At 36.0% G+C, this 15,478-nt stretch overlaps 1 protein-coding gene across 1 annotated transcript; it reads right to left on the reverse strand.

Annotated features, from left to right (window-relative positions):
• Nucleotides 1-2,187: 2,187 nt before the first annotated feature.
• LOC125224415 (ubiquitin-conjugating enzyme E2 variant 1A) lies at nucleotides 2,188-5,284 on the reverse strand. The gene is made up of 5 exons (XM_048127815.2): nucleotides 5,138-5,284; nucleotides 3,042-3,181; nucleotides 2,809-2,934; nucleotides 2,617-2,743; nucleotides 2,188-2,429 (listed from the first exon to the last, which is right to left on the reverse strand). The coding sequence occupies exons 1-5, from the start codon at nucleotides 5,166-5,168 to the stop codon at nucleotides 2,374-2,376; spliced, it is 480 nt and encodes a 159-aa protein (XP_047983772.1). The 5' UTR covers nucleotides 5,169-5,284; the 3' UTR covers nucleotides 2,188-2,373.
• Between the last annotated feature and the right edge of the window lie 10,194 nt (nucleotides 5,285-15,478).

The following is a 15,478-nucleotide window of genomic DNA, read 5'->3' on the forward strand; positions in this document are numbered from 1 at the left end:
TTGCAACGTCCGATCATAAATATAAATAATCATATTTTTGGCCGAAACATAAGTTCAAGTTGCAAATGTAGGAAAAATGTTTGGTTGGAGTTAACTAAGAGCACTAATATATCATCTTCCCACATGAAATCTATTTCATGCACATATATATATGGGATATATAATGTTTGGTTTTATGCCTGAAAAATGTTTTAGTAGAAAAAGTTTCTACTTAGATATCAGAATGTCTTCAATTGAGTAAATTGTGATTAAAACTAATAAAATCAATTGTTTTGCAAGATGCTCAAAATCGTTAATATATATAGTATCTCAAGTCTCAACAAATTCAAATGTAGAGACGTAATTTCATTATTCGTACACGACAAACGCTATACACGTTATACTATAACATAAATGGCATGCAATTCTTTTCAACTTAAAAAGCACAATTTTTTTATCTATAAAGTGCAGGTGCTAAAATATTCAATTACAATGTACATTTTCGATTGAACACTGTCACTTCACAGTTCAAAATTGAACTGGAGAAAAGGAAACTGAGCTACTGGGAAACATCACCCCCTCCTTTTTTAGTAGAAAGGAGACCTTGATGCTGTTAAATTTATATTCCTTTCAACTTTGCATATTTAAAAGTTCTTGGGAAAAAAAGTAGGGATAAAAAGAGTGCATCTTAATTACTTTGAATTATTCCTACGGAGATAAATCCCCCTCCCCCTTTTTTTCTCTAAAGAAGAATAATGAAAAGAAATTATTACTTGCATTACTTAAACTACGAGTACATTTTTTGTGGTAAGATGTACTAGTTGTTTTATTCTACAGAACAAATACACCCAAAGATGAGCAGACCAATCACAAAATTTGTTACTTTAGCCTTTAGTCTATACATTAGAGCATCCACGTCCATGCTATTGTAAAGAGCATGGATGTGGGCTCGGACCCACTTTTATTCATTTTTTATTCTCTGCTCTTCCTCAAGAGCACAACGCCCACAGGATATACTTTTCCGCAAAAGCATGCTCAAGGGTCTCACCATTCTATTATTCAATTTAAATACTTCAATTACTAAAAACATTTCCACAATATTAAAATGCATTAACAATATTTACTAATACAAATTACTAAAAAATTAAAAATTACATAATTAAAATCCTAAAAATTGAGGTTGAGAGAGTTGTTTGGCATAGTGTGATTTTTTGTTTTGAAATGAATATATTTATAGATGAAAGTGTGAATTTTGGGATAAAAATAATGAAAAAATAAATTAAAAGTGTGGAAAAAATGGATACATTTTATTGGAAAGTGGGAAAATATTTTTTTTATTATATCTGAACTTTTAAGATTTTTGAATTAAAAAACAAAAAAAAAATGATAAATCAACGGTCAATCAGAGCATACCACGTCGGCTGCTCGTGCTCTTGCTGTTGACAAGTGCACAACTGCGAGCATGGTGTTGGCCGCGCCGTCGGCATGGCGCCTGCTCCATGCACATGCTCTTTAGGGTAAACAAATCAGTTTTTATGCATCTTATCATTAATGAAATTTATCCTTAAAAATGAATTTCATACTGTATAGTAGTACTAGTACTTATTTTTTTAGGGATACATTTTATTAATAATATGGAAAATATCATGTTCACTTACTATTTTTAATAAAAGTAAACATAATAGAGAGTATTTTACAAAGTTGGAGTATAATAGTAGTATATTAGAGCACTGCCAATGCTCTCCCTAAAAACTCCCTTATTTCTCCCTAACTCCTGCCACATCAGCACCAAAATTTATCCCCAACTTTTAGCCAACTGCTCCAATGGTTTCTCCCTTATTTCTCCCTTATTTTTCCCTAACTCAAAAAAAAAAAAAAACGCCGAAAAATCGCCGAATCGCGCCTACAGTGGGCGCCGATGATTCGACGATAAATCGGCGATGAATCGGGAGTTGGCGTTATCGGTAGAATTAACGCCGAAACACACCCAACGGCCGGCGATAACTCGGCGATTTTCGGCGAAAAATCGAGTGTTATCGCCGGACCATTGGGAGTGCTCTAAAGATTGCTTATACATTTTCCAGCCCAACCCCAAAACCTCATTATTTCTTTTTTCTTCGACCCACAAAATTCATAAAAATAATTACAAGATAAAAATAAAGCAGTAACAAATTTTACCCTAATCGTCCACATGTAAATGCTAAAGTGTGCAAACAGATAAAATTACTGAATGGGATTACTGAAGTGAGTATGTTACATTTGGACAATACATATTCCACAAACTACGTGGGATTTTACACTTCTTTTGTGCATGATAAAATAATTACAATAGTAATACCCATAATAATAATATTTATAAAAATAAAGTAGTATTACTAATAATAATCGGTTAAATTAGAGAATGCAGCATCTGAGGACTATCCCTTTTTCCAACCTAGAATCCTCGTTGCCTGTTAAGAAGAGATCTATGAATTTTAGAATAAAAGGAAAAAGGAAACTAGACATGAACAAGAGCTTTCTTATTCATATCTTAAAAACATTCTAATAAAATTCTTCGATTGGAAGGCCAGTTTGACATACATAGTATGTCATAAATTTCTAGTCGGTCTATGAAGAAGGAAATTAGAAGAAACGAACCGTCAGGAGGCTGAGACAGTTTACGATTTTGGGGAGAAATCATCTCTTTTTTGAGCTGTATCAAGATATCCTCCAATGTGCACTCCGGTTTCCAGTCAGAAAGCATAGAGAAGCGACTGGGTTCGACCTGGACACTGTTTGTTAAGCACATCTACTATAGCACTAACAGGGACCCTTAAGACCACCACTTACCACACCCGTTTCCAGGTTTACACAGCTCATATTTATCCGTGTCTGGAACCTCACAGCTGGCGGAATGTCTGGATAATCTTTCCCACAGAAAAGTTTTAACTGGTATATGCGCCCTTCGTGTACAGTCTGTTCACACAATTAGAGAGGTGACACCAAATTTTACCAACAAATTAATCAAGATTTAGTCGAGTCAATGAGAGTGAAAGCAAGTTGTACTGTAAAGGGGAACTAACATTAGGAGGACCAATGATGGTTCCTGTCCACGACTGCATGTATACATCATCGGAATCATCCATCCCATAACTTACAGCTCCATCACCTATTCCCTTCTCTCCTCTCTCGAGCTCTTCCAATAACCTGAAGCTCCTTGGTACTGCAAGGGAGCATTATTGTCATTGTAGATTAATATGGTCACAACATAACAAGACTTCAAAGATGAAGCTGTATGATATGAAGCACAGAATCTATAAAACATCCATCTCCTAACTCAAAGCAGAGTGCTGTAAACAACAGAGTATTTACATATCAGAATGTGTATAAAACCTAATAAAGAATTTAGGCTAAAAGCAAAAGTTATCGTTGAATAAATGCTAGAGTTGAAGCTACAGTCTGGTATTATTGCGCAGAAATATCAACCTTTCTAATAGACATCTAAACAATGTAAATTGACTACCATTAGATTAACACTGGATTGAGCGCCAGCAGTTCTGCATGGTGTAAAAGTCTTCTCTTGTAAGACAGGAATGGATGCTAGTCCAGTGAGAAATTTTACAGCATAGTGCTACTTTTAACTACAGATATTAGATCTTTGAGAAGAAAGATGGCAACTGTTTGTAACACGCTAAAGCTTTAGTTGAACAGGTACGAGTAATTTATCAATGTTTTTGATAATATACCACTAAAAGCATAGCATCCATAACTACAATTCTTTATTCTGTGACAACGAAGTGAAACATCAACATGGAATCTCAGAGAAACAGGACTCAGTTAAGTGAAAGAACTATAGGAAAGAAAGCAAGCATTAAATTACAGGAGTAGATTGAAATATGAAACCATTAGCATGGTCAACAAATCCAATTTTATACACCCGACAGACAATCAAACCCCATCTCTCTTATGTAGCCAAGAAAGAAGCTAAGATGCATTAACTTCAAGTCACACTACTTTTGAGCTATTAATGGAAATTCCCCCCTTTTAGATGAATTTCTTTCGCTAGAAAATGATGCAGGTCATTTCACATTTTCACTGAAAATGTATTCCCATCTGATTTCCAGATTTCTTGCTGGCACAGAGTAGTTAAGTCTGTACGAGGGAGGTTGAGAAACATTGATTGAGTGGATTTTGGCACGAATGGTAGGGATGTCTGGAGAAGCCAGGTTTATGGTAGGTCAACATAAGCTGTCTCCCACCTTCTTTACTCTGAAGAGGAAGGATGAGAGAGGTCAAAACTAGCTGGGCCGGCCACAAGCATAAATTTTTCCGTCTAATCATTCTCGCTCTCTCACTTTAAAACCTTTGACGATCAAATATTCTTGGGAATGAACAGGTTTATCATATTAAGGATTGAACTAACAAGCGATCCTTCATTGAAGACGTTTTGTGCGGTGAAATTTCGGAAACAAATCTGTATATCTAAGGCCCTAAGCTTGAATTACAGTCAAGGAAACAGGTGATCAAAAGCAGTGATCTATCTCAAAAGATGAAGAATAGCAACTAAACTAGTTAAGTATATGACACAAATCACAAGACCTATATTCCCATGAGATAGTCGTTCAATTCCTATCTCTACATTAGGAGCAACCACTAAAACTAAGGTCGATTTGCTGAATCAAGCAACTGCATATTCAACATAGTAATAGGGTGTGTGATAGGCTGCTTTAGGCCCCATCAAGAAACAACAACTACTATTTGCCTGCATTATAAAATTTAAAAAACCTCATTCTCAATCTACTCCTCAAAAGGCCTAAAATTCAATTGCAGGCTCCATTTATGTGAACAAACCGAAGAAACTGGTTGCTAAACTTATCAGAACTCAGGCCATCCTCATTCACCAGCCACCAGGTTCCAATTTCGCATAAAATATGTAATATAGCAAACAGAAGTTTGATAGCGGAAAGAAGAGTTCAGTTTGTTGACAAATTCCACAGCAATTCACATCAAATGACAAGCCAAGGATACGTCAATCAATCCCCGAGTTCCCCCAAAATTGAACCATGCAACCATATATGAGACCAAAAAAAGGGGGATAAACTTAAAACAAAGGAAACAAAGTGAAAATGAAAATCAGATTAAAGCTGAGTGGGAAACAAATTAGGGGTTCGAAGCTTACCAATAACCTGCGAAGATTCTTCAGAACCCATTTCTGACTGCGCTTAATAACGGGCAGAGAGAGCGAGATGATCAAAGATTGCAACTTTACTATAAGGCAGAGTTGATATGTGCAGTGTATAATGCAAATAGAAAGAAAAGAATAAAGCTGTCTGTTAAATGTCAATAGCATCTCCGTAAAGCAGAGGGCAAAATTGTACTACTCCGTATATCATTTCAATGATAAAATACAGCGCAAATAATTTCTTCAAACAGAAGGTGCTCAATTTTCTATTCCAATTTTTATTTTTTTTTAAATCAAGAATTGTTATCTTGTCTATTTGAATATTTTCATCTTGTTTAGTAACATTTAGTAGGTTGTTAAGGATTGTTAGTGATTATCAACGATTGACGCAGCAAGAAAAGTAAGAACACAAGGATTTAACGTGGTTCGACAAATGTCTACGTCCATGGGAAGAGATCGATTATGGATGTATTGATCACGCTCAAGGAAGTATGTACAAATTATGGAACAAGAAAGTAAATCACTCGAAGCTCTCTACAATCTACTCTCAAGATTGAATCGCAAGAACTAACTCTCTCTTTCTCCTATCTCCTACTTCTGTTACAAAATGAGTGTTGAATAATAATGTGTGATATGAGCTGGAGTCTAGCCTTTTATATGCTGGCTCACCTCTCCAACGAGAATCAGTTACAACTAACTAACTTCTCATGCAACGTCACCCTCGACCCATGCACTCTGACCAGCGTCCGGTAACGCGCGCGCACTTAGACGAATATGTGAAGCAGCTCTCACGATCATACACTATCAATATCCACCTTGAGCACGAGAGGTCAAACATCCCTCCTCCATCCTTCCAAACCTTCACCTCAGACTAATGGGGCAGCACACTTACCAGCTCCAAACAATGTTTGAGCTTAGAGACTGGTAATGGCTTAGTCAATGCATCTGCTGCATTCTCCTCCGTTCCTACTTTAAGAACCTCTACTTCCCCCTTTTCAATCTGATCTCTTATGAAATGAAGTCTCACATCTATGTGTTTACTTCTTTCATGAAAAACTTGATGCTTTGCCAAACATATGGCACTATTGCTGTCACGGAACACTCTAACAACCTTTTGCTCAATCCCAAAATCTCCCAGAATTCCTTTCAACCAAACTCCCTCCTTTATAGCCTCTGTCATTGCAATATACTCTGCCTCTATAGTGGATAAGGCAACCACAGACTGGAGTGTTGACTTCCAAGAGATTGCAGAACCATAGAGCTTATATATGTATCTTGTTTGTGACTTCCTCCTATCAAGATTTGAGGCAAAATCCGAGTCACAGTAGCCAATCAATGGCTCACCATCTGAGACTTCATTTTTCTCAAACAAAATCCCAATATTCCTACTGCCCTTTATGTATCTCATGATCCACTTCAAAGCTATCCAATGATCCCTGCCATACTCCTTCATATATCTGCTTGTTACACTAATAGCATGAGCAAGGTCCGGCCGCGTGCAAATCATAGAATACATAATACTGCCCACAATATTTGAGTATGGGATATTTTCCATTTCTGCCTTATCCTTCTCTGACTTAGGAATTTGCTGCAGAGATAATTTGAAATGTTGTGCCAAAGGAATAAATACTTGCTTTGAGTTTTCCATCTGAAATCTCTTCACCAGCCTTCCCAGATAATCATTCTGTAGCAACCATATCTTTCCCTCTGTTCTGATCCTGCGTATATCCATACCAAGAATCCTTTTAGCTTCACCTAGATCCTTCATTTCAAACTCTCTTTGCAACTCTTGCTTGATGCTATTGATCTCACTGATGTTGGTTGCAGCTACAAGCATATCATCTACATATTACACCAAATAGGCCACTGCATGATTACCATCTGATCTAATGTAGACACAATTATCATATGCAGACTTCACAAATCCAATCTTACTAAGATGTGAGTCAAATTTGATGTACCACTGTCTGCTACTTTGCCTTAGACCATACAAACTCTTCTTTAGGAGACAAACCTTATCTTCATCTCCAGGTTAAATGAATCCCATAGGTTGCTCCATATAAATGGTCTCAACTAGATCACCATTCAGAAAGGCCGTTTTGACATCTAATTGATGTAATTCCCAATTCTTCTGATCAACAACAGATAGGAGTATCATGATGGAAGCATGCTTCACCACAGTAGAGAAAATTTCATTGTAATTTATTCCTTCCTGTTGTGAATAGCCTTTAGCTACGAGCCTCGCTCTGTACCTTATCTTGTTCCCATCGGATACCTCCACCTTATTTTTGAAAATCCACTTACATCCCACAGCCTTTTGAGTACTTGGTCTATCAACCAACACCCATGTCTTGTTCTTCATCGGAGACTCTATTTCTTCTTTCATTGCAACAAACCATTTCTCCCATTCATTTCCTCTCAAGGCTTCATCATAGGTAGCAGCTTCCTCAAACTCAATATCCTCTGCTACACACAAAGCAAAAAAGGCCATCTCATACTCTGAGAATCTAGCAGACAATCTTCTGGTTCTTTTAGACTTTTCCCTCTGCACAACCTCATGTTACTCTCTTGAACATTGGAGTCATGGGAATCCCTACTATCAGGTACACTCTCATCAACTTGTTGAGGCTCCACCTCCACTGAAGCATCACTACTTCTATTTTCAGTCAAGCAGGGCATGCTTTCTTCATCAAAAGCAACATTTCTACTGACTATGAGCTTCCCATTGTTTGGCTCTATACACCAGAGCCTAAAGGCTTTGGAGCCAGTCTGATATCCCAGAAAAATACACCTTAAAGCTCTGGAATCAAGCTTTCCTTGTCTTATGTGAGCATAAGACTTACAATCAAAAGGCTTCAACTTAGCAAAATCTGGTGGTCTGCCATACCATATATGGTCAGGTATGCCATAGTCTATTGCTGAAGAAGGACTCATATTGATGAGGCTTGATGCAGTAGACACTGCATCCCCCCAGAACCTCTTATATACTCCAGAGATGAGAAGCATACACCTAACTCTCTCCATAATTATTCTATTCATGCGCTCTGCAATGCCATTTTGTTGTGGATTTCTAGGAGCTGTCTTGTGCCGCTTGATTCCCTTACTCTTGCAATACTCAGTAAATTCTGAAGATAAGTACTCCAAACCATTGTCGGTTCTTAGACATTTCAAGGTTATCCCCTTCTCTCTTTCAACCATCAAATGCCACTCCTTGAAGTAACCAAAGGCATCAGACTTTTCTTTGAGGATCTTGACCCACAATTTTCTGGAGAAATCATCTATTATTGTCATGAAATACCTTCCTCCATTCATTGTGGGAGGCTGAGAAGGCCCCCAGATATCACTGTTGGCATAGTGAAGAACTGACTGAGAAGTGTGCCTTTCCTTTGGAAAAGGAAGCTTCTTACTCTTTCCCATCATACACTGCTCACACCTACTCAGATCCACCTCTTGATCAGATCAGACCGTTCTTGATCAACTTCATCATTCCCTTTGTGCCCAGGTGGCCCATTCTCACATGCCAGAGTCTTAGATCAGCAGACAATCCTTGAACAGAATTAGAGGCTCCAGATATCACCTCAGCTGGCAGATAGTAGAGGGTCTTTCTTCTAAAAGCAGTCATTATGACCTTCTCATCCTTGCATATTTCCATGAGCCCTTTATCTGACCTGAAACTAAGGCCTCTTGCTTCAAGAACACCTAGAGACACAAGATTTCTTTTAATCTCTGGAATGAATCTGACTTCAGAGAGCTTTACCAGAGATCCATCTGCTAATTTGAGCATAATATTCCCAATTCTCTTGATCAAACATGTTTGATTGTTGCCAAGAAGAACTAAGCCTTGCCTTACTTCAAAATCTTGGAACCATTCCTAGTGTGAACTGATGTGAAAACTGCAACCCGAATCAACAATCCACCTATCCCCCATAGATCCATCAAGAATGTTCAAGACTTGATGAGGCTCCTCGGCTTGTACAATATCAGTTGATCCTTGGTCATTTTTCTATGCCTCTTGCTTTCTCTTCCAAGCAAAACAATTCTTCTTGATGCCAGGCTTTTTACAATAATGACAGCTTCTTGTCTCCTTCTTATCCTTATCAGAGGGGCCTTTACTCTGGCCATACTGCCCAGACTTTTGCTTGGATTTTCCCTTGAATTTCTTGACATTCAAGACCTCCCCTAAGGTCTCTGCCTGAGGAAGAGTCATCTTCTGGAATTCCTTAGTCTTCAAGGAGGTTTGCACTTCAAGAAAAGTGATGGTTTTATCTCGACCATAGAGCAATGCATCCTTTAGCTGCTCATATGACGAAGGCAAGGCGTTGAGGAGGACTATAGCCTTGTCTTCATCAGCCAATTTTACATCTACATTCTCAAGATCATCCACAAATTTTGAGAACAGATCTAGTTGCTCACTCAGAGTCTTTCCCTCGGTAAATCTATATGAATATAGTTGTTGTTTGAGATATAACCTGTTAGCGAGAGACTTCACCATGTAGAGCTCCTCCAATTTCTTCCAGATCGCACTGGTAGACGACTCATGAGCAACTTCCCTCAACACTTTGTCGTCAAGGCTCAAGATTATAGCACTTTGCGCCTTTTGCAAGATCTCCTTCCGCTTAGGATCGGGCTTATCATCTCCCTCCAGCGGATCCAGAGCGTCGGCAAGGCCTTCATGAATCAGCAAGGCCTTCATCTTAATTCTCCATAAACCGAAATCCGATTTGCCGTTGAACTTTTCAGCCTCGAAACACGCCATCGCCATCAGAAACTTCGCTTCCCACCGGACAACGCCATTTGTTAGGGATTATCAACGATTGACGCAGCAAGAAAAGTAAGAACACAAGGATTTAACGTGGTTCAACAAATGTCTACGTCCACGGGAAGAGATCGGTTATGGATGTATTGATCACGCTCAAGGAAGTATGTACAGATTATGGAACGAGAAAGAAAATCACTCAAAGCTCTCTACAATCTACTCTCAAGATTGAATCGCAAGAACTAACTCTCTCTTTCTCATATCTCCTACTTTTGTTACAAAATGAGTGTTGAATAATAATGTGTGATATGAGCTGGAGTCTAGCCTTTTATATGCTGGCTCACCTCTCCAACGAGAATCAGTTACAACTAACTAACTTCTCATGCAACGTCACCCTCGACCCATGCACTCTGTCTGACCCGCGTCCGGTATCACACGCGCACTGAGACGAATATGTGAAACGGCTCTCGCGATCATACACTATCAAGGATATTTTAGAATACATTTGATAATAGTGTATTAATGATATTTAGTGAAGAAGGTTTATGAGACTTTTTCACAAATGACAAGACGTGTCTATATCTGGCCATTCTGAACCATCTTAGATCCATCATAATTGTTGGATATTGGGGTGGACTATTATTTGGGCTGTCTTTTATTTGAAGCCCAGAAGGAATAATTGGGCTGAGCCCAACTATTTACCTCCCTTCATCAGATGCTGCCACGTGCCTCCCTCTCCTGGATCATGCCTCTCCACCGTTGGATGTAGGGTTGTGTTTGTTATGCGAGAGCCGACTCTTTGAGTCTCATTCACTCTCTAATCTCTCTCTCTCTACACTCGATTCCGTGTATTCTCTCTCTCTCTCTCTCTCTCTCTTTCTCTCTCTCTTCTCTCTTCCTCTCCGATGAGTCTCTGGCCATCTCTTGGTGATCTCTCACGGTTCTCTGAGTGGTAGATCTTTTGTGAGTGCTGGAATAAGGCAATCTCTTCGATTGCTTGGGTGCTGGAGAAGAACTAGGGTTTGTGAGACTTGAAGGTTCTGTTCTGAGGTTTTGTTCGGTGGAACTTGATCTGGAGTGAGGAGAACTTGTGGTGAAGGCATCGGTGGTGTGAGGGTGAACTCTAGCCGGTCCAGTTGTGCTCCCTTGGATCTTGTTCTAGTAGAATAGATCAGTGTGGTTGCGGCGGGTTCTGAGCCAAGATTCTTTGATCTGTTTGCTGTTCTTGGTCTTATTAGTAATTTCCTTTAGATCCGAGAGGATCCTACTTGTTATTACTAATTTGTGAAGTGTGCAGGTTGAAGTGATTACAAGAAGCTGGGTTCTACAGCTATCAAAACCTTGTAATAGTTAGGGTTTGAATCTTGTATTCAATTTGTATTACTTGTAACATCAGCCGCGAGGGTGAGAGTTTGGTTGAGCTCGCTTGTACAAGAACAAAGAGATCTCGGTAATTAGTGAATCTAGACTAATCTGATCCCTACACTCCACATTAGTATGATATTGTCCACTTTGGGCTAAGCCCTCACGGTTTTGCTCTTGGGGTACTCCCCAAAAGGCCTCATACTAATAGAGTTGGGGTAGCCATTAAATATGCTTGCAACTCTTGTTCATTCTCCGATGTGGGATATGGTTTGCTCCCTTTTAATCCTCCCCTCAAACCAAGACACCATGTGTGCCTCATGTTACAGGTCACCCGATCACCACAGGTCTTGGTCGAGCTCACGCAGAGACATCAGAGAACTTGCAAGTGCAACCACCGAACCCCGAGCCACACAGGCCCAACCCCTGAACCATGGCTCTGATACCACTGTTGGGTATCGGTGGTGCACACCCGAACTCCACATTTGTATGATATTGTCCGCTTTGGGCTAAGCCCTCACGGTTTTGCTCTTGGGGTACTCCCTAAAAGGCCTCATACTAATGGAGTTGGGGTAGCCATTATATATGCTTGCAACTCTTGTTCATTCTTCGATGTGGGATATGGTTTGCTCCCTTTCAATAATATTTCTTGAAGTCCTTTTAGCCCTTGGATTTTTTAATATTGAGACTTTCTGGCACGACATCATTATTCTTTTGACCTCCCATTTGTAGCTCCTTGGCTCTCAAGGCTGACCGAGCAAAGTAATGGATCATTCTCTTCCATAGAGAATAGCATCCTGTATTTGATCATAAGTATTCCCTCCATAGGAGTCCTATTTAGTTATGACACGAGTTTTTAAGAAATGTAAAGAAAAGTGAGTTGAATAAAGTAGTGGAATATGAGTCTCACTTATATATATTAGTTTTATAATAAAATGTGAGTTGAATAAGTTGGTGGAATGTAGGGTCTACTTACCATTTATCGTAAAAGTGAAATAGGACTCTTATTGTGAGACAGACCGAAATGGCAAAACATGACTCTTATTGTGGAACGGGGGGAGTATTAGGCAAGACATTCAAAAGAAGTATTGTCTTATCCTCATCATCTATGGAGACATCAATATTTTTTAGATCATCTACGGCTTTGTTGAAGTCCTACATCTGCTTGATTATGCTTTGCTCCTCTAGAAATCTATACGAATATAAACGTTGCTTCATGAAAAGTCTGTTTGCGCGCGATTTAGTCATGTACAAACTTTCTAGCTTTTCCAAGATTCTGGCCGTTGTCAATGCCTTGGCCACCTTGGCGCCGAAGCATAACACCACAGCACTAGCGCCTTCGCGAGTATTTCATTTCTCTTCGCAATTACCTTATCATCAAGAACATCCTTCTCATCCTTCTCACCGGTTGAGCGCCTTGATAACCCCTGTTGAATATTTTCATGCGCCATAAACCGAAGTCGTTCTTTACGGTGAATTTCCCATCATCAAATCTTGATGCCATCGTCTTCTTGAATCCTTCCTTTTCGATATTCACACTCTTTGGTGTAAATTGTAATGTTTGTGGATCAATCCAAAACAAGAGGAATCGGTAATGAGTATTGTGATGGTTTGATGTTGTTGCCAAGTGTTAGAATGAATCGAGAGAGATTAAGCTGAAAAAAGAAATGGAATTGATTAACCGAAAACAAGAAAACATACACAAATTATTGAGGATATCAATTTCAATAAGGAAAATGTTTTAGAGACATAATATCTCCAAGCCATAATGAGGTTAAAATAGTCATCTTAGATTGTTTTAGATTTTTATTTAAATTCATGTTATATTTATTTACTTTTTTACCCTTTATATTAAAGTGTTCATTAAATATACTTATTTAAGGACATTGCACACTAATTATGCGATTACAATTTTATTAGCATGCAATCCTCATATTTGTGATGGCAGTTTTTTTTTTATATCTTATTGCATTTATTTAAGGATACGTGTTTAAAATAATTAAATAGTGTATTTCATTGAATCTATATATTTAGTGTACATTATTTACCTAATGAAATAATAATATATTTTATTAGAAAATGAATCATATAACAGATTTCTTATCAAATTAATTTTTACAAATTTTAATTTAAATAATTTAATAAAATAATTAGCTCTACAAAATATTAAAATTTGTTATCTTATTTTATAAATAGTAAAGAATTAGATTACTATGGCCAAAAATAATTATTTTATAATTAAACTGTAATTTTTAATATTGATAAATTTGATTTTATCACTTTTTTATTTAGAAGATTCTTTATAAGGAGTATTAAAGCTTTTAGCTCAATTCACGATAACATGGTATGCATTAAAATTTGATATATAATGTATTAATACTAATTGAGTTTGATATTTTAATTTTAAAAAATTTAATAATATTAATATTAATTTTTTATTTTCTTTATTCTTAAAATTTGGAACATTAAATTTGAGCCTTAATCAGAAAATATTTACACGTTCTGAACTCATCTCTTTAATATGTTAAAGACGTGTGAATTATATTTTCTGTTTTTCTTAATAAAACATTAGAGTTCTTAAATCAATTCACTATTATATGTGTTAATACTAATTGGGTATGCTGTTTTGAATTGTACCGTTTCAATAAAAATAATCACAACTTAATAAAAAAAATTCACATATTCTTAATTCATCTATTTAATATTCTAAAAATATAGAGTTAATGTGTTCTCTTTTTCTTTATAAATTGTTAGAGTTACAAGATCATTTACTATATTATGCAATAAATTAAAATTTGATACATAGTATATAATAATCATACTGATTGAGTTTCTAGATATGATTTTAATTCTTTATGTTAAAAATTTAATTTATTTATTTCTTAATATTTAGAATGCTATAATCGAACATCTATAAGAAAATAATCACATGTTCTTAACTCATATATTTACTATTTGAGTTATATTCTCTTTTTTCTAGTATAAAATATTACAATTCTTCGCTCGGTTCACTATATCTTGATATATACATGTGGCTATTTATACAACTTAAAAATTTAATAGCTTTTAAATGATAATACTAAGAAATTTGAATGCAAATTTATTATTTCGTTGAATGATAACACTAAGAAATTGAGTGTAAATACATGTAGTTATTTCCATAACTTATAATTTAAATGATTATTTATGACTAATAAAATAATTTGATTTGAATGACTATTTTTTGTTGAATGGTAACACTAAATATATATAATCATTTATACGGAGTATAACTTAAAATTTAAATATTACTATTTAATATCATTTTAATTTATTTAATATTAGACATCAAGTATTTTTTATAACTTACAAATTTTATAACTATTTGATAATAAAATAATTAGATGATAATGACTATTATAATTATAATTTACTTTTTATTTTTATAAATTAAATTTAGTTGTTTAGAATTTTAAAAAATTTAATAATAAAATATTTATATATAAATACTCATCAAGTAGCGAAAATAGTTGAGAATTGGTTAAAATTTTGATAAAAAAAATGTGAATATTAATTGATAGTACTTACCATGTATTAATTAGTTATAGATAGTTAATTTGATTAGCTTTCCTTCCTTAATAAATAGTTATTTCCTTTTATCTAATATATTAGTACATATTCAAATAAGATTATGGAAAAGTGACATAGGGTATTATAGCTTAGAGACATTATGTCTCTAAATCACTACTCGATGAAGTCAAAAACTGTAGCTCTATTTACTTTTACTATTTTGCATCAATTATATCTAAAATTATATCAAAAGTAATTATATAAATTTAAATTAATTGCAGTGACATTTTTGTTATTTCTTCCAAAACTCCACTTTTGTTCATGTATAGATAGATATAATCCAGCAATACATTAATGAATAATTAATTCAGATAAATTCTAGGATTCAGTTTGAAAATATCTATGCAAAATCTCTTAAAAGTTATTGGATATCACATGCGACGTTGAGAATTAATGTGTAATAATGTCACAAATACTTTTTTTTTGCTATAGTGAAACTTTAGTCCTTGTACAATAATAATCTCCACTTTTATTTATGTATAGATAGATGCAATCCAACAATACTACTAAGGAATAATTAATTCAGATAAATTCTTAGATTCAATTTGAAAAATATGCATGCATGCGACGTTGAGAATTAATGTGCAATAATGTCATATATACTTTTTTTT

The sequence above is a fragment of the Salvia hispanica genome, chromosome 1, assembly GCF_029641045.1.
Source record: "Salvia hispanica isolate PSC_SH4W2 chromosome 1, Shi_PSC_v1, whole genome shotgun sequence".
NCBI lineage: Eukaryota > Viridiplantae > Streptophyta > Magnoliopsida > Lamiales > Lamiaceae > Salvia > Salvia hispanica.